Consider the following 24,332-nt stretch of genomic DNA (forward strand, 5'->3'; position numbering starts at 1 on the left):
CCCATGTGTGTGTCTCTGATAAACAGAGAGAGACAGACCCTAAATCATGGCGGTGCTGAGGTGGTACAGTGTGTGTGTGTGACCCTCTGTGGACAGTGCTGTGACTTACAGCCACTCAACTGTGGTTCTGCGCTGGCTTCCTGACATGCCGGTGGGCGGGGCGGGCACTTTGCGGTCCCTGAGCCAATGGATGCCTGGCGTGTGCTGGGAGGCACACTCAATGGGTGTGCTCCAGGGACCGCACTGGGTCATCTCCTCTGTCAAAAGGACAAAATGCAAAGTGTGAATAAAGAGTTTAACGGGCATGATTAATATTGAGCTCACTTCCCTGCTACACCTGAATAATTTTGTGGGACTATAACAATATATTTATTACGCTTCACAGATCACCTGGCAGGGGTCAACCTGACAATGACATTGGCCATTACAAAACCATGGGCGAAATGTTTGGCTGTTTAATACCCCTGAGAACTAACTGTCCCTTTTGCTTTGTTTTTCTTTAAGAATTGGTCTCATTGGCTTTTGGTTTTGCCTTTTTTTTTTTGCTTTCATGTTAATATTTATGGTTCTTACAAGGAATAAATATCTTTGATTTTTTTATACATATATATATTTCCCTCTTGTTTTCATGTTTGAAGGGCCTGCTTCAGAATGCAAAATAATTGACATTTCTAGAAAATGTTAGTAGTGTTTTCGTGTATAACTCACTAGTGTTTTTCTATTAAAGTCTTTATATACATTTTATTATTATGTCTTTCTTCTAGTGGAAAGCATATAAATGCATGCGAGTTTCATAGTAGTCTGTTATACATTAAATCTCTCTGAATTTCTGAAATGTTTGGCTTTATAAAGCTTAAAAGATGCCCACACTGTGTATTTATATTTCTAATTAAGACTACATATTACTTTGGTTTCTGCTTGACATTATTTTTTTAGAGAAAGAGAACATTTTTCTTCCATAATGGGTACTTGAAGACATACCTAAGCGCAAAGCGAAAAAAATATTCAATTCTTAAACTGTTCCTTCTTCAGTGATTTATGGGGACCCAGAATAAGTCAGGACTAGGGAAGGAAAGAAATGGAGTACCATAGGCTCTCTCTTTATCTTTTGAACATTCATTAATCAGACAAATTTTAGTTTGAATTCGAACATAGTCTCTAGGAGGTAAATGTAAAAGTATTCGGTGGGGTGCTATTCTATGGGCTTTCTGTCTCTCCTCCGCCCTGGTGTCTGGCCAGGGTCAACACAGACCACAGGGCTGCACCTGACTCAGGACCAGCCAGGCTGGGGCCTGTTGTCCCGCGTCTCCTGATTGAAACAACGGATCCCATGAGGAAGAGCATCAACCCCCCAGCCTCCTCTTTCTTCAGTCCCTTGGTGTCTTTTCCTTGTTGCCAGATTCCTTCAGCCCCAGGGTGGGACACGATGTTGGGGTGTGGGGGGGCCAAGCATCAGGAGCCAGCCGAAGTGTCACACTACTCATTGCCACCTTTCCATGACACAGTTGACACTCAGAAGGCACTGTTGAATCTGTGAAGGTTCACAGGCCTTTTACATCTTAGAATCAGAAAATTCCTTAGAGGTACATTTACTGAGTGACTGTGTCGCACCTGGACAGAAATGGCCTCAGCGAGGCGACCTGTCTGAGGAAGAAGGCTCACCTGCCTAACACCCGGCCCAAGGTCACTCCGCCTTCTAAAACCACCCCCCAGATGGACTCTCCAACTTGGAATTTATGGAGGTGACAAAGTGTCACTCGAGATGGACAAAAGCCAGTTTTTATTTATTTTTTTAATCTTTATTTATTTTTGAGACAGAGAGATAGAGCGCAAGTGGGAGAGGAACAGAGAGAGAGAGGGAGACACAGAATCCAAAGCAGGCTCCAGGCTCTGAGCTGTCAGCACAGAGCCCGACGCAGGGCTTGAACTCATGAACCCCAAGTTCATGACCTGAGCCAAAGCCAGACGCTTAATCGACTGAGCCACCCAGGTGCCCTCAAAAGCCAATCTTTAGAAGAACTCTGATGTCTTACCTGTCATTCATCACTGGGTAGTTGTTGCGACAGCGCAGGGGGCAGTGAGGGCAGTCCTTGCATCCGCCTCCTGTCTTTCCACCAGGGAGGCCACGGTCCTCACACCTCCCTGCTTTGGCCTACACCCCTTTCCCTGTAGTTCTGCGGGTCACTTGACGGTGTCCTCTAGGAGACAGCTGGGAACGTTGTGTTCAGGCTCTGAAGCTGCACCTCAATCTCACGCTCTCTTAAATTCCTCTCGGTAGATGAAAGCTGTTTAGTTAGGACACCACGATGCACTTGCCCCAGTGCCCTTACCCTCTAGCCGCCTCATGCCCACTGGAAGGTGGGCTCCAATTGCTCCCTTGGTTCTCGATGGTTATTTTCATTGATTGTCACTGCTAAGGCTGAAATCCACCAGCAGGCTTCAGGACTGTGTTCAGTGCTTCGTAAACACCATTAACTTATGTGGCGCTGTTTGTGTGTTCTTGATTAATAAGGCCAGTGTAATTACAAGCTATTCTTCAATGCAATGACTTTTTAAAGAAAACTCTCAAGCATATTTTGAAGACCAGTGCACTTGTGTGTGAACTTGTCCTGACCTTCCCCCGTGGTGTTATTTAATGACTGTCACTGTTTCCAGGGGAAAGTTTTCATTTACCGAGGGAAAGAGTATGAACGCAGGGAAGATTTTGAAGCTCGGCTCTTAACTCAGTTCCCCAACGCAGAGAAAATGAAGACGACATCTCCCCCAGGCGACGACATCAAAAACTCTCCTGGCCAATGTATCCTTTAAGACAAGCCCGTGGGACAGAACGCGATCTCAGCACCATGCGCCTGGGTGGTTGAGTGTACTTGGGGGCTTCGTCACGGCTGAGGTCCGTCCTGCCTGGTGATCCTTAACCCTCTTCACCCTTAGATATTCAGTGCTTCACAGTGAAGCCCAAACTCGACCTGCCTCCGAAATTTCACAGGCCTGTGTCGGAGCAGATCGTAAGGTGAGCATCCCATTCCTTCTGCCCAACAAGGACTGGGCGCAGATCTCTTACTAAGAATTTCACCCTCTAAAAGATGGATTTTAGGCTTTGGTTAGCTTTCCAGATGCTCTGTTTACTTTAAAGAGCAAGGGAAGCGAATTATTTTGAGCATCAAAACAGTGAAGGAAGAAGTTAATACGTGTTGCCAGAGGGTACCAGAACTATTCCGTTCCTGATGTGGGGAGACCAGGGAAACTTGGGAGGAAGGAGGGGGCACCCTGGTCTCCGTGTGACCCGCCCAGCCCCCCACCCAGCACCTCTGAGCCCCCGTGCGTGGGGAGGGCCAGACTGTTTGCACACCCTATGACAGGAAAAGGGGTTGGGAAGTTTGCTTTTTTTCATGTGCAGAACCCATTTTACCTCTGCAGTACCGCGAATGTATAACATGGGATGACGAGGCAGATTTTTAGACTCACTATCGGCTACCAGAGTCTGAGATTTTGTGCCTCTCCATTGAATTTTTTTGCACCCAACTTAGCAATGCTGTAGAAACACTCTGCTTTAGATATTTCTTTGATATTAACAACTTTTCTTTTCTATGTGATGCATGTTCTGGTTAAGAAATTAACCTGTGCAATGGCCTGACGGTGCTCAAAATCTGTTTCTTTCATATTCTGAAGTCTGATGGGTTGTATTCTTCCTCAAAATTCACTCTCCTCTCTTTAACCTCTTATTACCCATAATGGAAAATCAGCCAGGATTCTGTATTGATGAATGATTGCTTCCACGAGGCACACATTGGAAGGTCTGCCACAGCTTATCTCGGCAAGAGGCATTAAAGCAAACAGTGAACGGTAGCTTATGCTCATCTATTACCCTGTGTTGTGGGGAGGCCACCTGCGTTTCAGTGCAGGGGACGAGTAAGTCGGCCCCTCGAATATGTGTGGAAGCCTCCCCCTCCCTGGGCAAAGAAGGTACATGCTTTTTTTGTGCACGCCTCTCTTGCTGTTACAGACTGTGCCTTCTATAGATCTGAAACAAAGGTATACAAGACCTTTTTTAAAATAATAAACACATAATTTAAAAAATTTTAATAAGTTATGAAATGAAATAATCTTAATAAATTGTTGAATCACTATATTAAACTAATAAATTATGAATTAAACTTTTGAAGTAGGAAACCCAAGAGCAGGGAACTGAGGCCGGTCTCCACCCCCCTTCACTTGCCCTTTCCTCTGCGTGTGCCCCTCTCTTACTCAGCATCCAGGGACAGGGAAGAACTCAAGGCAATTTTTCCACCTGCCAACATCTCTCCTGTGAGCCTGGCAGGGAGAGAAAGCCACAGCTGTCTTTCCAGGCCAAGGTCGGGGATATTTTAGGGGATGCAGTGTGACCTGCTGGGAGGCCAGACCCCATGTCTAAAAGCACATCGGCCGCTTTGGGGGTTAAATGTCTAACGTCCATCCATCTCTATACAGTTTTTATAGGGTGAACGAGGTCCAGCGATTTGAATATTCTCGGCCTATCCGCAAGGGAGAGAAAAACCCAGACAATGAATTTGCGGTAAGAAATAACCACCAAAAAAACCCCAAAGAGCTCATTCCGCCACCAGCAAAGCTGGCCGTGGAAAACGGGTCTGAAAGGCTAGCACAGTGCAGTGTTCAATGGCTTTGTGCCCTGTGTGCAGAAATCCCCACACCAGGTCCTAACTAACCCCTTCAAGTGTAGTGAAACGATGAGCAGCTCACAAACCACGTGGCCAAGGCCTTCCGAATTATCAGAAAGGGCAGTGCTGCGGCCCCACTTTTTACACCCCAGGCGCACTCGCTTCCCTCCTGGGCTTCTCTGAGTTGTCTCCGTGTGGGTCCCTGGGGCCCTGGAGCACCCTGCTGGTACCTCTAATACAAACAGGCACACGGAGGGGCCAAGCACTTTATGTGGCTATTTGCAGAGGCGAGCAGGCCAGAGACCCAGATGCTCACTATCCAGTGCCTGAATCCCCCCGAGGCACAAGGGGCAGAAGCTGCTGTCCCTGGACACATCCGAGTCCCAGGCCGGTCCATTCCCTGCGATGGGTCCACAGCATCCCTGACCCTCTACCTGACCGATGCCGGTAGCACCTCCTCATTGTGACGGCCGACCACACATTGCCAAATGTCTGCCCCCTGCATCCGAGTCTTGGAAATGTTAACACAGATTTTTGCAGCCTTTTAAAACATTTACATACAACTGGTTGAATGGATTCCATTTGCAAAGAATGAATCTATTCTTTGAAATGCAGCACAGTTGTTTTTAACAGTTCTCCCTCCTTCTGCCCTGCAAACCTCTGGAAAAACCGAGGTAGCCCGTATTTTGAGGAGCCATTAGCCACGGGGACCCTCCATGGAGGGCCAGCAGCCCTGCCCAGAACCGTGGCCCCCTGCCCACAGTCGGGAGCAGTACAGAAGGTCACAGGTCAACTACACCATGCTGCTGGCCCGGAGAGAAGTTTGGAGCCTTTCCAGCCAGGTTGCCTCTACCCAGCCTCCCCTGGAAGCCCTAAGTTTCCCGCAGTCCCTAGTCCTCAGGGCGGTGCCTGAGAGCGTCCAGTCACCGCGCCGGAAGGCCCTTCCTGCCCCGAGCCACCCCCGTGTGTCCTGTGAACCCTAGTCTTCGCCGTGTAGCACACCCGTTCTCTCCAAACGAACACCCTATGTCTTGGTTAATGCCGCGTCCCGGGCCTACTTGGTAACTGGTGGCTGTGGTGTGGCCTGTAGCAGGGAGGGGACGAGCGAGGCGCAGCCCGGCCAGCACCCCGGCGCTAAGGCCAGGGGCGCTCTGAGCCGTCTGTCAGGGTCCCTGCCACACCAGCGCTGTCATTTACGGAGCGTCCCTCGACTGCGAGATTTACAGGCGCTTCTTGAATCTCCCTTACACCTCTCGTATCCGGAAGCCACATGTATACATGCCGCAAAGAAAGAGACACAAGGAGGTCAAGCGAATTGCCGTCGGGCGTGCAGCCGGTGGGGGCAGAGCTAAGAATAACCGAGACTCCTGACATCTGGGGCTGCGCTAAGCCCCGGAGGCTGTGCTCCCTCTAAACGGCCCGGAAGTCCCCTAATGGCCCTCTTAGGCCCTCACACTTGGAGGAGGCTTTCAGAAGCCACAGGATTTAGTCTTTCACACGCCCGACAAAGCCTAAGGCTTCCAGATAAGCACGAGGCTTTTTGCAGCAACGAGAAGTTAGGCCTGGCCCTCCACTCGGTGTGGCCGCTCAGCAAGGGGTGAAGCTCTGGGAACCAAAGGGCCAGCCGAGGCGGAGGGAGGCGGAGAGAGAGCACGCCCGAGTTAGCCGGCGCTGGCCGGCCAGGAAGCCCGGGGTGGGACCCAGGGACCCCAGGCAGGGTGCCTACGCCTCTGGGGAGTGTGGTCTGGATGCTCTGAGCGTCCACACTGCTGTTTTCTAGGACAGGCACCTGAAGGAGCCACCTCCTGGGGTCAAAAGGAGCTTCAGCTGGGGAGACAGGAGGGAGGCCTCGGCTGGGTCCCCTTGCCTTTCCCCTCTGGAGCGTCAGAAGCCAGGGATAGAAGCTTCTCTAAGATCCAGTCCAGCTGTCTGGAGTTGCTGCCATTCCACGGTGCCGGCTATTATGTCGGGACCGCGGTTTCCCGGCGACGACCCACTGCAGGGACGAGGTGGCCACAGCTGGCCACTGGCAGCAGGGGCTGGGGTGGGACCCCCTGCTCGTTACCGTGCACGGGCTTCTGCGCAGCGTGCGGTTACGTTTCCTGGCTTGAAGCAGTTTCCCGCAGCACATGATGCACTATTCTACGAAGACTGTGATTATAAAAGGGTGTTTCCTGACAATACACACGCTTTTTCAGGCTGAGTAAGCAGTCTTGAGCAACAGAGACTGAAATGGTTTAAGTTACCATCTCTGACTTTTCCATGTCTGTAGTTTCTAATGTAAACGGGGATCGGTTGTGCAAGAAAAAAAAAAAAAAGCCTGAAATACTGACTGATTCGTATCAGAAAAAGTGATTACGGTTTTCCTTAAAGACTTTACGCCTTTGGATGTAATGCCGCATACGGCTAACGGAGCCTCCTTGGAGCCTTTTCTTAAATCTATTTCCTCAGAAGGAGTTTCCTTCATTTTGACGTCTGGAATTCTCCCTGACTCTCCTGTTCTGTTTTCTTTGCCCAAATGTCAGGGAGGCTGGCACCATTGGGCCAGCAAAGCAGGAGACACTGCTGTGCCTCGTGTGACCATGTGACTGAGAGGCAGAGCCTAGGTCTTCGCTCGGAGCAGACATGCCCCACGGAGCACACGAAAGGGCCACATGCGACCCATCCCGGGAAGGGCCAGCCTGCCTGGAGGACTTGGCTGTCACCCTGCTGACCTCCTTCGCCTAACAAATACCCTGTGTGTGTTCCCTTTGCAGAACATGTGGATCGAGAGGACCATATACACAACAGCGTACAAATTACCAGGAATTTTAAGGTGGTTTGAGGTCAAATCCGTTTTCATGGTAAGGATTCCCCCCTAGAAGGGACTGTCCTACACCCTCTCTTCCGGGGTGCGGCACACACACTGCGAACCCAGGTCAGACAAGACTTACCCCCTAACCACCCCGCGGGTTCCTCGGGGCATCAGCCCTCCCCGTCCACGAAGATCGTGGTTGAAATGCTGGGTGATCGCAGCCAGGTCCGGCTTACAAAGATTTGATCTGACTGAAGATTTCATTTCTTCTCACAAAACGTTTAAAGCCACTCGTTGCGGTGCTATTTTGACAGTTATTTCTGTTAACTAAATGAAAAGTTTAAGACAAGTTCCAATTTACACTTTTTCAGATCTTTCTTCCTGATGGTTTTTGTTGCCATTTACATGACAAACAACTTGATTAATAGTACTTGCTCATTTCAAGTAAAAATAGCTTGAGAATATACCCCTCGCAGGCACTTTTTAAAGAAATAATGACTTGGATCTCCTTAGCTAAACTTTTTGCTTTGCCTCCTCGGTGAGCTCTGGGGCAGTCCCTTCTACCCCAGCCAGAGTCGGGCAGCAGATGCCTACGGAATCTATAGAAGGATCAGGGAGTCACGTTTGCCTGTATAAAGAGATCTGATTGAAATATGGATGTTTCTTCGCGTGTTGCGACGCCTTTTGTTTTCAGCCAGCAGGATCTTATGCAGGGGGGTGGTGCCTGCCACTTAGTTTGCAAGGAGACCCCCTGGGAGCTCCTGATTTGGTGGCTGGAACCTCTCTTGGCCCTGCCCCCACCCTTGTCCGTCATCCATGCCAGTCAGAGCAGCTGGCCACATCCCCACCCATTCCCAGGTGCCCCCTCCTCCTCCTCTGAAGCCCTGGGTCCCTCTGCCTGTCCCTGCCTTGGGCACTTCCCTTTTCTGCTCCGAGCCCCCATAGTACCCAGACAGGCCCTGATGGATGGAAGCCACAGATTTGTGGCATGTGGCAGAAACAAGCCTTTGCGGGCACCATTTAGAGCTGGTGACGTACGTGTGTGAGGAGGCAGAGTGGGGGGACTTTGCTCAACAGGCACTGATCTTCCTCATGAGCCTCTGCCCAAAGCCCGCAGCAATCAGGGATTTCCTGAGCCAGCCAGACTTGCAGAGGAGGGCGCTTAGCAGCTCAGACGCGCAGAGGGGTGAGCGCTGACCGCCTGTAAAGATGCGCTTCCGCCACCGGCTCCGTTTGCCATTTTGAACAAATTAAGAGCCTGGAAGCCAAATAATCCCAGAGCGGCATCTGGGAGCCGCTGCTGCCCACCCCCCACTCCCAACCCTGTGGGATGGGCAGCCTGGGGATGCGTGGGGTGGCAGCTAGTCCTGATGTTGGATGAAAATAGGAAACTGTCCCTTCCTGAGGCGAAGGGGATCCTAGCAGGGAGTGAGCCGGCGGTCACAGGGGGTACAGCCCTGCGGTGTTGCCACGGCGAAGCTGTGTGCCCTTGATGCTGAGCTCCGGGCTCTGACGAGGCCAGGGCTGGGGGGCAGTGTCAGTCCTGAGATACGTGCTGGTCAGGCTCAGGGATGCCCGGGGGCCGCAGGGCACCCAGCACACGGCCGGCCACCTTTCTGTGTGTCACGGCCCGTCCGTCAGCGCCCGGGCAGCACAGGGCCAGCCAGGTAGGCGGCTCCCTCCACAGTGACCCCGAGAGCTGCTCTGGGATCGGGGACCAGCCAGAGCAGAGTTGTTCCTGCCCCAGCGCCTGCTCCCCCGCTCCCCTCCTGCTGGCAGATAACCCCGGGGGGCTGCTATGTTTGCCACTTGCTACAGAGGCCCCGGGGTCCCCAGGCTCGGGCGGGGCCCCAGCCCACCTCTTCCGGGAGGACCGAAATGATCGTGTGTTGAGGTCACCCCTGGGTGTGGCTCTGCGGCCCAGCTCAGCATGTTGGACCAAGGCTCAGCAAAGCGGTTGTTACTGCTTTAAACTTGGCCGTGTTTTCATGACACCTTAGCGCTGAGCTAGAGGGACGCGCCCGGCCGGGCTTTGCAGGGAGCTGCGGGCCCCCAGAGAAAGGAGGGAGTTTGCAGACCGACAGCGGGCCCCTGCCTCGGGCACTTTTCTGTAAGGTGCTGTCAGAAGTGGTGACGTGCTCCCCCCACAGTGGTGAAGCCCTTCCCTCAAGAGGGTGTGTGATCTAACATGGAGACCAGGGCAGCGCCCTCCTCCACTTCCCTGACCAAACAGCCACCGCGGGCTTCCCGAGGGACAGTGCCCAGATTGCTCGAAATCTCTCAAAACCTTACCCAGTGTTAAACAAGCAGACCACATGTGTATGCATGCACACATGTATGTGTGTATGCACACACAGGCGTGTGCGCGCACACACACACACACACACACACACAGGCGCACGCACACACACCAAAGCCAGACAGCTTGTATCATCCCTTTGGGAGTTGCGTGTGAGGGCCAAACATGTGGAAATGCACAGTGATACTAAAATTCCCAGGTGCTCTTGTTTGGGTGTTAAGGGACCCTTCCCAGAAAACGCCTGGGGGAGAAAGGTGCATGGAGGAGGAGGAAGCCCGGCCCCAGCTGGAAACGCTCCTCCCCAGGCGCCCCTGGTGCCGCGGACGCAGCTGGCCTCAAGTCACGGGCCCCCCTTCCCTGCAGGTGGAGGTCAGCCCCCTGGAGAACGCCATCGAGACCATGCAGCTGACCAACGACAAGATGAACGGCATGGTCCAGCAGCACCTGCACGACCCCAGCCTCCCCATCAACCCGCTCTCCATGCTGCTCAACGGCATCGTGGACCCCGCCGTCATGGGAGGCTTCGCGAATTATGAAAAGGCACGTGACACGCCTGACGGACAGCCCTGTCCTGGGACAGACTATCCGGACGCTTGTGTCCAAGCCCAGAAACTGCCCTGATCTCCGCAGCGACTGAGCCACGGCCAGGCTGGGAGCTCCCAGAGGCGCCCTGTGCCGGCCATCGAAGGTCCAGGCCTGACCCCCAGCGTGACTCCCCTGGGCCTTGTCCCCCCAGGGTGGGCTGATGGAGCTCTACAGAGCTGCCCTCAGGCCACTTTCAAGAGGTCTGGGATCATTAAAGGCCAAGAGATAGAGTTTTAGGGAAAGACAAAAGCACTGGAGCATTTGGGATAGGTGGGCACAGTGGGTGCGGAGGCGGCCTGCTGGGCTCCCTGGAAAATCTCTCATTAGGAATGGGCAGAAGTCAAAGACATGGTGTGTGGTCCAGACCAGGGGTCTGCATTTTTTTTTTAAGTTCATTTATTTTAAGAGAGAGAGCACGAGCAGGGGAGGGGCAGAGAGAATCGCAAGCAGGGGCTTAGGAATCCGCCACATGGGGCTCGAGCTCGTGAACCATGAGATCATGACCTGAGCCGAAATCAAGAGTCAAACGCTTAACCAACTGAGCCACTGGGGCGCCCCTGCTCCCTGTTTAATAATCAAGAACTTGGCCAAGGCCATTCATTACTTCGTGTCTGTGGCTGTTTTCCTGACCTAACAATGGCAGAGCCGAGGCCCTTCCCAGAAGAGTTGGCGGAGCCCTCGTCGAGGTGGAGTAAAAGCTGAGAGTGAAAGGGCACCTCCGGAGAGCCACCTAACAGGAGAGACGGCCCTGGGCGAGGAGGGAGCGCTGTGTGCTAAGCAGCCGTTAGGTGTAGGGTAGGCGCGGGGCAGGGGCAGGGTGGGCGTTGGGCATGGCAGCGACTGGGGAGCCGCCACCCAGCAGGCTGAGCCATCCACGTCAGCTGTGGCTTTGCTGGCTTCCGAGGACAGCGGTGCCACCCTCCGTGCCCTCCTGGGGTGCCCGCTCACTCCATTTGTTGCGTTTGACCTAACCAGACATTTCGCGCTGAGTGCTGAGATGGTCCATTCCCTGGGGGTCGGGTCTGTCGTCTACACAGTTCTATCCCCAGGGTCAGGGGCAAAAGCGCACGTCGGGTGAGCAGAGTACTGAGTGGCTCTCCCTGCCTCCACCAGGCCTTCTTCACGGAGCAGTACCTGCAGGAACACCCCGAGGCCCATGAGAAGATTGAGAAGCTCAAAGACCTAATTGCATGGCAGGTAAGTGTCCGATGGCCACCAGGCCAGGCTGGCACGGGGAGAAGTGCGGAGTCTAGACCCACAGCCACCCAGGCCACCTCTGCACACATGCCAGCCAGTGTGGACATCAGCCACAGCACATGCAGCCGTGTTTGTCCCCATATAAACCCCCCGCGCCCCCCCCCCCCCACCGCCATGATTGACTCAACTCCTAGGCTGCAGTCGTGAACCTGAACACACAGAAAGTCCTTTCTTACAAATGAGCCTGGTCTGTCTCTGCTGGGAAATCTCTGTGTGGTATTGACAGAACAGAGCATCAGAGGCTGCAGCCTGTCCCTGGAAAGGTGCTCATACCAATGCCAAGTGCATGGGAGGCACAGGTGGGCCACTGCAGATGCCCACTCATCATGTTCTCCCTGGTGGGGGTCAGGGTTGGGGGGGTCCTCCTTCGTGTTCTCCCAGCTGGAATTCTATGTATTATTATTGTGCTTCTCTGCTCCTGAGGCCTTCCGAGTCTTCCCTTAGAGGGACCTGGTCTTAGAAGGGCAGGTCCAGAGGGTGTCTTGTGTCCAGTGGAAGTGACTTGTTCACTTCGTGAGCCTGGTGGTGGAGGGTACCTCCAGACCGGTTCTCCTGGCGCTGTCTACACTTGCTGTGTACTGAGGATAGCTCGCTTTCTCGGGCTCTGTTTTCTCACATGGGAGGCGAGGAGGGTGCTGTCTGACCCAACCCCCACACAGCAGGCTGAGTAAAGGGGGTGAGGGAGGGTGGAGGCTGGGGTCACCCTATGCCAGGCCAGCAGGGCACCCCAGGCCACACTGCCCAGCTGGGGATCCCAGGCTGCCCCGTGGGGCCCTGACACAGATGAGGCTGTTCCTCTGAGGAGACATCTGTGTGGGCACTTTGACCCTGGCCTTCCCAGAGCCTCCCCTCAGTGGCTTCTCCATCATCAGCATGCTGGCCAGTGTGACCTCTCAGGGTGGAGTGGGGCTGAGCTCTGGTTTTGAGCTGGCTGACAACATATGTATATTTCCTTGTAATAAAACATAGGTAATATATAATGTAACATCTTAACTAATTTAGTGTATGTTCAGCAGCATTAAGGACACTCACATTGTTGTGTAACCATCCCCTCCCTCCATCTCCAGAACGTTCCCATTTTGCCAAAAATCTCTTCGCTAACCCTCCATTCCCCCCTCCCTTGGAAACCACCATTCTACTTTCTGTCTCTATGAATCTGATCATTCTAGGAACCTCGTGTAAGTAGAGTCCTATGGGATCTGTCCTTTTTGACTGGTTTATTCATTCAGCGTGTGTCTTCAAGCTTCATCCAAGGTGTAGCCTGTGTCAGAATTTCCTTCTTTTTTGGGCTAAAGAACATTCCATTGGACTAATGGACCACATTTTGTTTGTCCATTCGTCTGTCAGTGGACACTTCAGTTCCCTCCACTTTGGGGCTGTCACGAATAATCTTGCTATGAACCTGGGTGCACAGGTGTCTGGGTTTTTTCCCTGCCTTTATTTCTTCTGTGTGTTTGCAGAAGTGGGATTTCTGGATCAAATGGTAATCCTGTTGTTAATCTTTTGAGGAACCACATCCTCTACATCTTTGTCAATAGTTGTCATTTTCTGTTTTTGTTTTGGGTTGGTATTTTACAACAGCCATCCTAATGGACTTGACCTTGCCACCGATCCGTAGGCATCTATTTGCACTGGGATTACTCTGTGATAAGAGACCGTGGGAGCTGGGCCCAGGGCTCTCATTGGCCAAGGTTGGTTCTCTGCGTAGAATGTAAGCCTCCTGTAGACAGCCTCCCTCCGTTTCTAAAAAGAGAGTATTAAAGTCTGAATGATTCCATTTTAGATGTTGTAAAAACCTAAGACCACAAAATTCAAACTCCGTGGAAGGCTATAAAATCATTGCCACACAAAAAGTAGTTTGGTCTGCAAAAGTTGTATTGATTTTTTTTTTCTTGTAAGCTTTTACAGCAAATTGGATTTTAAGAGTTTCAAGTCCTACAGAGGAAAATAATTTGTTCCCCAGAGAGAACTTTATGTCAGCACTATGTCATCACCCCTAATAACTATATTAAAGGATGAATTTTAAAGCAGCCCACAGGAAAGCTGGAAGAAGGAATCCATTTTCTAGCAACTTCATTAAATCAAAGAGTGATGAGAAATACATATTCAACACCTTACCTGTGACTTTGCTCTCATTTGCAAATGTTTGGAAACCCATCCTTTGATGTCACTGAGTCATCGGTCATTAAAAATAAGAAGTTTGGGGTTAACAGGAGGCTGTCTTCTGTTTTTGTCTGTTAGTTTGTTCGGTTTGGATTGGTTCTTTTGTTTTTTTGTTTTTTCTGGAAACTCCCATCAGGGCAGAGTGAGGTTTTCTCTTGGGAACCCCAATGACTTGTTGGCGGAATTTCCATCACTGATGTGCAAGAAGTGCATCTCAGTGCCTAAAATCGTTAGTGAAGGCTGGGTGTTCAGCCCCAGGCAGCTCTTCAGTTTGCTTTGGCCTCCCCGCAACCAAGATGGCGCTGACACGCACCTCCCGGGTCGCAGCTGGTTGAGTGCAGGCTGAGGGCTTCTTCCAGGTTTACAGCCGACACCAGGTCCCGAGTGAGCCCCAACCCCTTCCTCAAAGCATGGTCCCATCCTTCCCCCAAGGAAGCCTTGTTGAGCATCCCTGCCGCGTGTCCAAAGATGAATCCGTACAGACTCGTACTAAAGTGCCGTGTTGTGTACACGGTTCCCTTCTGAAATGCACCAAGATAAAAGACCAAATTCACTCGTCATCCCCAGCGGATGACAGGCGCGACTGTTATCACCAGGAATGGTGCTCCTAGAGCCCTGAGCAGTGCTTCCCCATGCTCTGTCTTGCCGGCAGGCCATGAATTTGTGGAGAGGACACACAGGAGCAAATTTCACCTACAGCCCTGCTGTGGAGAAGGGCGGCTTTGGAGAGCAGGATGCGTGCTCACCTTGAACGACTCAAGGAGTGACTTTGGGGATGTCCTCGCTCCTCTCTGGGCTCTGGAAAACTTAAGAAATGCAGAAATGGGGGCGCCTGGGTGGCTTAGTCGGTTAAGCGTCCGACTTTCGCTTAGGTCATGATCTCGCGGTTCGTGGGTTCGAGCCCCGCGTCGGGCTCTGTGCTGACTGCCAGCTCAGAGCCTGGAGCCAATTTCAGAGTCTGTATCTCCCTCTCTCTCTGACCCTCCCCTGCTCACGCTGTCTCTCTCTCTCTCCTACAAATAAAAAAAAAAAAGAAATGCAGAAATGCAGATTCCTGGGCTCTACCTCCAGCAAACCAGGACTCCCGGAGTGGAGCTCAGGAACCTGCTGGGAGATTCTGATGCTCATCCAGGCTGGAACTCACTGAGCTCCAGGATCTCCCAAAATCACTTCAGGACTCATTCCATGGCTTGTGTTCGTATATTAAGCACCCAGCACTTTGCAGTGTGTGCACAGAGCATCATCTTATGCATGGCTGTAGTTCAGCCCCAATCAGACATGGAACAGAGGAAGAATCCCATCCTCGAAGAAGGTTGTATCAAGCACCTGTTGAAGTCATCAACTCTCATACTCCATAAATGTCACCTGTCAACCTGCAGTTCTTGCGGTTCATTAGGCACCAGGAACCTAAACCAAACGGTCTTAACTCAACTCCAGCAAGTAGCTTCTTTGACGCCCAAGAAACTGGCCAAGTAAGGCTTAAAAGCAAACCAACAAAAATCGCAACAACAATTAGACCACATTTTGTATATTTGAAAAAGGTCCGTTCTACAGAAAAAGGCTTGCCGTATCTCCTGGGGCTGGGCTTTCACCTCACGAAAGCACCCCTCTACGTCTTTCACACCCGATAGATATGACACATTTACTGTCCCTTCGAAAGCTGTCCCCAACCTGCCTTTGCCATGCCCCAAGGCAGGACTCTGGAAGCAGAAAGATTAATGTGAGCGTTTTCTCCTGTTGTTCCTGAACACACTGTGGTGGGCTCTGGGGAAGCCGCCATCTGCAAGAGTAATTCGTATGGAATATTAAATCGTCGCATCCACTGTCAAGTCTCACCTGCATGCTGTCCATTTGGTGGTGACTGGCCAGAAAAGGATACCTGGCATGTACCTTGGGTGTAGACCCAACTGTCGGCAAAACCGGCTTGGTGCTCGTGCAGCCCCAGGACAGGCTGGGTGGGCTGCTGGGTGGGTTGTGCCATGGGAGCACTCCCTTCTTCTCTCTTTCCCTGGAGACCACAAGAGGCAACAGCTGTGAGCTATAAATGGCAACCGAATACATTTTACGCATTGATTCATCTTGATAAGATTTCTTGAATTTGCTCGCATGAGATTCAATTGTGTGCTTATTATCCTTCTTACTAATAAATCTGCTCATTTAGGTTGGTGTTCTGTCATATTAGGAAATTCTGTTTTTAATCAGTATTTTGATTTAATTATAAATTATTAAGAGTAAGCCTCTTAGCTTGATTGCATTGAAGAATGTCTAACTCCCGGTCCGAGCCTTGGCGGGGAAGCAGAGCTGGGGAAAGAAAGCCCTCCCTAGACCCCCACCCCTCAAAAGCAGTGATTCTAGAGGGTCTCTGGGGCTGGGGAATGAAAATGTCTCCCTGTGACACTTTTAAAGGTCAGCCCCATCTCCATGCTTGGAAGTCAAGAGTTGGCATGGATATTTTGTGATAGCAGTGTTGGCAGAGAAGTGATTATTTTTAGTTTTAAGGAAGAATAAATTTGGTTTCCCTTTCCAAATAAGAAGATCCTCGGGACTATAGATCACATATAATTAGATTTTTACATTTTAGAATAGGGCTCTCAATTGCCTGTAAAGGCTATCTTCTGGGCTAAAAAAATCCTTGCACTATGACATGACCCTTTGCTAATAGATCAAATTACAGCTAAAGAAATTCAAAATACAGTTCTCCCCCAACTCACGTGAACAGCACAGATGAGTCTATGCTGGGATTGGTCGACCAATGGGAGTCAAGTCAGGCAAAGACATTGAGTGGCCATCGCGTGCTGAGCACACTGCACTAAATGTGTCCAATTGAAAACACAAAGGATTATAATTTGAACATTTTGGTCTTTGGGGGTAATGTGCCTGCTGATGACTTTGATTCATGGTTTGATTTGGAAACAAAGCAGTTGCTTTTTGCACACAGTGCCACTTTCTGCCTGGTGTGCACTCCTCTCTCGAGACCACTAACCAGGAAATAAGGAGGGTTGACTGCTGTGTTTTTCAGATTCCATTTTTGGCTGAAGGGATCAGGATTCATGGAGACAAAGTCACAGAAGCACTGAGGCCATTTCACGAGAGAATGGAAGCCTGTTTCAAACAGCTGAAGGAAAAAGTGGAAAAGCAATATGGCGTCCGAACCATGGTAAGTGGGTAGCCTTGCAGAAGGGGAGATGGATATCTTTGTGTCATATTGCCCTACGGTGACAGGCTCACGGGCAGGGGTGAATAAGATGTATATTTGACACCTGCTTGGGATTTAAAGGACCTCAGCCCCCTCGTAAGTCCATCTGCCAGTGAACCGGCAACCTCCTTACAGTAATTGGAAATGTCAGTGTGAGTAAGCGTTCATGAATTTGCTTGATCAACAAGTACTCTGTTCACCTGCAGTGAACACAATCTCCCCCTAATGTGGTGGGGCAACAGAAAACCCTACAGAGGCCCATATGACTCGGGCTGGCCATAGAGGCCTCACCTACAGCCATACAACACCCACGGAGGGTTAAGTAACACACAGGGCAGCAGCACTCAGGATGTCCTAAGACAGAGGTGGAACCCAGTCCAAAGTCAAAGTCTTTACAGAGAGCTGCGGTGGGTTACTGAGATCTGAAATCGTTAGCAAGGACTTCACCTCTTAAAGGAGTGGGCATTGGTCTAGGCCCAGAAAGGTAAGCTAGAGACAGTCAGGGGAGGAGGCAGGGAGAAAGGGCTTACTCACCCAGCAAAGGCTGGGCATCCAGAATTTGAATGGCAGGCCAGAAGCCAGTGTAGACGTAGCCGTTTCTTGGGCAGAAGAGAACTCACAGGAGGAGCTGGAAAGGTGCCCAGCCTCCAAGAGCCTGGAATGCCGATCTGGGGCAGGAAGCTTTGCTCTGGATGTAGGGGCCGAATTGGGCTTTTACTAAGAGTTTGTGGAAGGTTTCTGAGAGGGAGCTAGGTTCAAGATCATGATAAAAGAGTGACTTGTGATATGATGAGGCAAAATATCTGACAGTATCAGCCCTTGTAATAGTGGCCCTGTATATACAGGCCACGGTGAAAGTGGCGGGCTTGAGATGCTGTCCCTGAGCCACATCTTAGCAACATGGCGCGAGGCCCGGCCCCACGATGGTGTGTGCTGTTCTATCCTTGCGGCCTCTGAGAGCCTTGGTGGGTCCTAACCTTGACTGTTCATGGACTCTGGAGGCGTCAGTCACAGCAGATGACTCAGGCCCGCTGTCCCCATCGTTCAGAGGTGAGCAGCCATGTGACAAAAAGAGGCAGCGAGGCTTGTGGTGCAGGATCCCACGCCTGTGGCATGAAGGAGGGGAGGGCACACGCAACTCCTGTTTTCCTGCTGAGCAACAGGCTGCTCGCGACGCACAGCACCGCTCACCGCTTCCGGAAGAACCAGGTGTCCGACGTAGGGCCCCATTTTGGATTCTCTTGGCCCCATTCCACCCGTCTGCTGTTCCCTACAGCTCTCCGTTGCTCTTTCTGTTGAACTCCCTTCTTTTTTTCACAGATTCGTCTCCCTTAGCAAACACTGATTTCGTACATACCATATGCCAGGGAGCTTTCCAAGTGTTTTGCAGATACGAACTTGCTTCAACCACTTAACGCTCTGAGGGAGGGACCGTGGTCATCCCCATTTTACAAGTGGGGAAAGGGGGACACAAAGTCACCCACTAGCAGTGGCCACTCCGGCCACTGATGGGAGTTTGAACCCTATCTGTCTACCTCCAAGTCTGTGCTTTTAGACACTACTCTGTAACTGACACAGTGGAGCATTTCTTTCTCTTGTTCATGTGGGTGGAGGCAGGTTAGAGGCCGAGAGGCCCCCAGAAAGGAGCTGATTTGGCTACAGTTACCCTCCACGCTCCCCCACCCTGACCACCCTCACCCTCGCCCTCCCCTGCCGGGCTCCAGTTCAGCAGGGCATCAGCCTGACACATCCAAGAGAACACAGCCTCTGGGCTCTGGTCTGAAAACTCAGCCTGCAGGGATCCAGCGCTGCCGGCCCCGCGGGAGCTGCTACAGGTACACAGGCTTGGGGACCAGGGTGCCCCCTGCCTACTGCACCGGACGACCCTTAGCACCAGTCAGGCGCCCTGATCTCTCTGGGCTGCAGCTCGGTACGGTCACGTGACAAGGATTTCAGAGTGCATGGTCGTGCGTCTCTTCCAAAGTTTTACACCGCTTTTAAGTCTTTCTAAGAAATAAACACTTGTGAGATCTCCAAGTTTTCATACTAAGTGAAAAGCTTCCTCCTCTATCACTCATATAATTTGTACTTCAAAATGATGGAAACCTGCCTGGCTCACCAAACATCCTTCCTATTCCTGTCTCTGCTGGGATGCATGACTTCCACGCATCCTTGCTGCCGGGCACAGGGGAGAAGGGAAGCAGGAGTCGGAGGCGGGGCTGTTGCACCGGTGGTGGGGGGACTGTCCCCCTACTCAGGGACAGGTTTCCCCCGTTCCGAGGCAGCCATCCTTGGCTGGAGATTAGCGACTTCCGTCCACCACATCCTGAGACAGCGTTGTGCCCACCAAAGCAGACTGCCTCTCCGTAGAGGCAGCCATGGCAGCCCCCGACCCCAGCCCAGCTCGGGGCTGGATAGGCTCACTGGGAGGGCGATCCAGGTAGAACGAAGGGTGCAGTTTGGCCCCCTGGGTGCTTCGTTTCCTGGAGCTGCCTTCCTGAGTCGTCCATCCTGGGACCCCAGACGCCCGCTCCGCAGCCGGCCTCCCTTAAGCAGAGAGACAGGCAGATGCCCTTGTCATTGTCTGAGAAATGTGGCAATAAAAAGCAGTCTGGTGAGTCTTTCCTGCCTTATCTACTCTGAAAACTTGCAAGCATCTCAGAATACTTTGAAAAGCAATATAGTATCATCCTGTTCTAAAAAAAATGGATTTAAAAATAAAATCCCCATCGAAGAGACATAAACCATTTTGTCAATTTTTCTGACCCAGCCAAAGCCATAGATAGAAACAGAGACTATGACACCCTCTGACTTCTTAATCCACAAGCAGCTCCGCCAGGCCCCCAGCTCACTCCACTCTGACCTTCACCTTGCCGGTGCCGGGGCTCTAAGGACCCTCTGCTCCCCGGACACAAGCTCAAAGCCCAGCTTCTCCGGATGTGTCGGGAGTGAGGGGCGCAGACCCCGGGGTCCCCGAAGCAGGGACCACAAGTGCCTACCGCATTCAGCCTCAGCCCCTGCGCCTTCGCTGGCTCCCCGGCACACAGGACGTGTTTGTCTTCAAACTCGTGGGAAAGACTTCCACGTTCCTCACACGGTTCCTGTCCCGTTTCCTTGAACTTGAGGAGCGAGGCACCCACACTGGGTCACCCTTTCTCCACCCTTGTCTACATCACCCCTTTACCCCCACCTCCCTCTGACACTGCTGCCCACAGACCCCACCCCGGCCCCCATCCCAGCCCCAGCCAGAAGTGCACAAGGAAAGCACAGGGACTTCCTCCCCACTCCCCGCTCCTTGGCTGACTCGCACCCCTCACCCCTCCCCAGGGGAGAACCCACCAGGCGTCCTCCATGCCGCACACCACTTGTAGCCTGGTCTGCCCTGTGCTTCACCTCCTCACTCTGCTGTTCCAGGAGGCCCCTCCTGCCTCCGGCTTCCAGGATTTCTCCTCTCCGCGCCTTCCTTCCAGTGGTTACCTTAGCAGGATCCGTGGAACCCTGGGGTTCCTCAGCGGCTCCTCAGGAGGCTGAGGTGACTGTTCAGCTTCCCCGGTTCTGCGTGTGGGAGTTCAGTGGGCTGATTCGCCAGGCAGAGAACTTGACTTACAAGGCTCACAGGAGTAGTCATGGCTCCGCGCCTCTGGGAGGCGCAGCGCTGACTCTGTGACTCAGGGTCCTTCCCTCTGCCCCCCAGCACCGCCCCACCCTGCTGGGGTCCCCTCCTAAGATCACGCACTGTCCTCGATCGCCCTGCCCCCCTCCCCACACGGCCTCTCTGAGGGGCCAGCATGTCACCCTCTGTGGATCTCCAGCCCACACCTGGCATTTGTGCAACATTTGGAGAGGAAATTTCCAGAAAACCAGGAAGCGCACCTGCTCCTCACCCTACCCCATGAAACCTGGTCGCCCCCCATCCCCCCAGGATCCACAGGCAGCAGGCACCTGTGGTGGGTGAAGGGGAGGCATTTGGGCTCAGCTGGAAGACAGGGATGAGAAAACGCGTCAGAGCCTTTGGGCAGGGCCAGGCCGGCTTCTGATAGGAGGGCCAAAGTGAGCGTTTGCTTCAGACCGTAGTAATGACAACAGCAAGGACGAAGGGAGAAACTGCTTCAGACGAAAAAAAAAAAAGTCTGGATTCTTCAATTTCTAGAGCTCTGCTCAGTCAAGAAGGAATTGTGGGCCAAATGGCCAGGGGTCCTATGGCCACAGCCAGTGGGTGTCGTGCAAGAGTGGGACCCCACAGTGGCCTCTGTGCCTCCTCAGCCAGAGCCCCGCTCGTCACCCCCGTTCCCTTTCTCCTCTCCATCCATACTCGCACGGCCGCCCAGGACTCAAGGCTGCCTCCCGAGGGACGCCACCAGCCCTTTGTGGGACGGGATGCCGGGGAGTCTTCCGGGCCTTCCCAAGAGCTGGCGTGAGGTCCTCGCTGGCCTCTCCGCCTCCTGGCCCCTGACGCCCCCTCCCGCGCCCTGCGCCCCTCACACTCGCATCGCTCGCGTTGCCGGGGAGATCATTTCGCCAGAGAGATGAGACCCGTCATGCCAGGAACGGGCAGCCCGATGTCAGCAGGTCACGTTTCTTCTCCGCGGCTCGTTCAGCTGCACCTGCTAGAACTCCGCGTCCCCGCACGTCCAGTAGGTGAGGGAGCGGAGAACCAGCGTCTCCCATGCACATTCGGCACCTGAGCCCGACGTCGCTGGCTCTCTGCCCTTCTGCTCCTCTCCCTCCCCGGGTCCAGAAAGGGCAGGTGGACGTGAAGCCCGAAGCCGTGGCAGGGGCGGGGCGGGAAGGCGGCCCCCGCAGGCTTGGTGGGCAGGTGTTCGGATTCCCACCTCCGAGCCGGCCTCAGACGCTGCCGCTGTCTGAGGGAAGAAAGAGCAAGGGACAGACAGTGCGGGTTGTGTGCGTAGGTCTCATTCAAAGCGTGAAGAGGGTCGGGGCACCTGGGTGGCTCCGTTGGTGAAGCGTCCAACTCGTGATTTCCGCTCAGGACATGATCTCGCAGTTGGTGAGTTCGAGCCTCGCGTCAGACTCTGAGCTGACAGTGCGGAGCCTGCTTGGGAATCTCTCCCTTTCTCTGTCTCTCAAAATAAATAAACTTAAAAAAAAAAAACAACAAAGTATGAAGAGAGTCAGAGCCCCCCAGAGATGTCAGAGAGAAGAGCAGTGGCCGAGCGGAGCTGAGGATGGGGTGATCAGCGCGGCGGGTGGGTGGGGCGGTCAGGGGGGGCCTAGAGTAGCAGACAGGACTCTCCCTTGAGAGTGTCAGAAACAGTGGGGCCCAGAACAGTCCTGGCGCCCAGCCACGAGGCTGGAGGACGGCCATGCTTAGAAAGCCAGGGCTGCCGTCTAAATATGTTTCAGAAAGGCTGAGAAGTGCATTGTATAGACTTTGAGTGGCTACATTTTCTATAGGAAACATTTCCACAATTTGGACTAATTTGTAAGTAGCACTTTCTAGTCAATAATGACAACAGATGTCTCCTTGAAGACGTGCAGTGACGCCGTCCTTGGTGCGAAACTCAAGACCCACCCTCTGTGCGGGCAGATTCCAGAGGCGTTTAGCTTTGAAACAGCAGTTGCCAAAATGTGGCCCACTGACCTTTTCATAAATCAAGTTTTACTGGGATGCATCCATGCCCGCTCACCCCTTCACTGACTGTGGCTGTTGGCCTGCGACAGTGGCAGAGCTGAGCAGATCGGACAAAGACCCTAAGTCCTGCAAGCCTAAAACACTTATTACCTGGCCGTTCCCCGCAGAAGTCTACCTACTCCTGCCTGAAACTGTTCCTCTGTAATTGTGAACCTTTTACAACTAAAGAGAGAACATATAGATCAAGGAGGATTTCGTGTGCAAAGCACCTATTTAAGAAACATGCCCACTTCTCAGATGTGGAAGTAGTGTTGTTCGGTAGGTAAGCAGCCATGGTCCTGTCTTCTATAGGTGGTTGACTGAGCACCAGCTTCAAGGGTGGTGGGTTGGGGGGGTGGAAGCCGCACAGAGAGGAGGTGCCTTACATCCTCAAGTTAAAGGAAGGAGCTTCTGAAGCAGCTGGTCTTGGGGTGAAGGTCCATTAAGAGTTTCTAGGTATTGATGCGTGCTGTATTTCAGTGACCCTGGTTTTGGAGTAGAAGTCATATTTCAGAGACAGGATGGACAACTCCCATCCAGAAATCACTTTTCTCCAGAATCCATCTCTGTCAAGTTCACTCCCGGGCCGGGAAGAAGAGCTTGAGCAGCTCGGGCCGTGGCTTCCTCTAACCGACCATCCCAGCCACTGCTGGGGGAACAAGCCCATCTTTAGTTAAGCAGCATGAGCATCTTAGTTTATTCCAGAGAAATTCAGTCATTTCACATCCGTGTGTTTTGGTGACCTGCATGGTTTATCAACATGCAGACATGTGCAAAGCTCATCTGATGGGCTTGCAGTTTCTTTAATGATATTCTAGATGCTGCTCTTCAAGTTTTCTAGTCCTTACTTTCTACTTTGGCTTTGAAACAGATTAACATGTTGTGGTCTTGGTAAAGAACACTGCACTCACAGGGCGCCTGGGTGGCTCAGTCGGTTAAGCGTCTGACTTCGGCTCAGGTCACCATCTCCCGGCTCCTGAGTTCAAGCCCCGCGTCGGACTCTGTGCTGACAGCTCAGAGCCTGAAGCCTGCTTCAGATTCTGTGTCTCCTTCTCTTTCTGCCCCTCCCCCACTCATAGTCTGTGTCTCTCAAAAATAAAAACATTTTTTTTAAAAAAAGAAAACTGCATTTACAATTTTTAAAAACAGGAAGGTTGTGATATTTTCCACACCATCAGGTAAGATTTCAAAGAAACCCCGAAATGATCATCATTTTCATCTTTAACTCTGAATAAGAATACGTACCATTCATGAACGTGTGGACAATGTGGGTCTAGAATCTAATAATTCTCTCTCTCCCTGTCTCTCTCAGCCCTCAAGTCTGGACGACAGAAGAGGCAGCCGTCCCCGGTCCATGGTCCGATCCTTCACGATGCCTTCTTCGTCCCGGCCTCTGTCGGTGGCCTCCGTGTCTTCCCTGTCATCAGACAGCACCCCTTCCAGACCAGGCTCGGATGGGTGAGTCGGGCTCAGCAGCAGGGAGGGGGCATGGAGGGTCTTGTGAGGAGCCACCAGGGCCCTGGGTTTGTTTTATCACAGCTGGGAATTTTTTTCTTTTAATCAAAATTGTCTTTGAAACTGATGCAATTTGAACATCAGAGAACAAATGCTAATTATTTTACTGTTGGCTTTGTACGGTTGTGTGTCTGTGCAACCCCATTTAGTTTTCCATCCATCGCCTCACCAAACCCACAGGGTCCTGGCCCCCACCTCACTTAGACACACACTTCCAGAGTGCCCCAACAGACGGC

General features: G+C 52.3%; 1 protein-coding gene across 2 annotated transcripts in view; it reads left to right on the forward strand.

Moving 5' to 3' along the window:
• The window catches only part of DOCK1 (dedicator of cytokinesis 1), a 513,605-nt gene that overhangs the window by 475,748 nt on the left and 13,525 nt on the right, over nucleotides 1–24,332 (forward strand). For both annotated transcript variants that reach the window (XM_039250757.1, XM_039250758.1), the window contains exons 41-48: nucleotides 2,656–2,797; nucleotides 2,932–3,010; nucleotides 4,468–4,552; nucleotides 7,412–7,498; nucleotides 10,112–10,288; nucleotides 11,447–11,530; nucleotides 16,773–16,910; nucleotides 23,894–24,039. In XM_039250757.1, coding sequence (XP_039106688.1) covers nucleotides 2,656–2,797; nucleotides 2,932–3,010; nucleotides 4,468–4,552; nucleotides 7,412–7,498; nucleotides 10,112–10,288; nucleotides 11,447–11,530; nucleotides 16,773–16,910; nucleotides 23,894–24,039 — 938 coding nt within the window. The remainder of the gene's footprint in view (nucleotides 1–2,655; nucleotides 2,798–2,931; nucleotides 3,011–4,467; nucleotides 4,553–7,411; nucleotides 7,499–10,111; nucleotides 10,289–11,446; nucleotides 11,531–16,772; nucleotides 16,911–23,893; nucleotides 24,040–24,332) is intronic.

This window comes from Hyaena hyaena, unplaced genomic scaffold (genome assembly GCF_003009895.1).
Source record: "Hyaena hyaena isolate Hyena2069 unplaced genomic scaffold, ASM300989v1 scaffold_380, whole genome shotgun sequence".
In the NCBI taxonomy this organism is placed as follows: domain Eukaryota; kingdom Metazoa; phylum Chordata; class Mammalia; order Carnivora; family Hyaenidae; genus Hyaena; species Hyaena hyaena.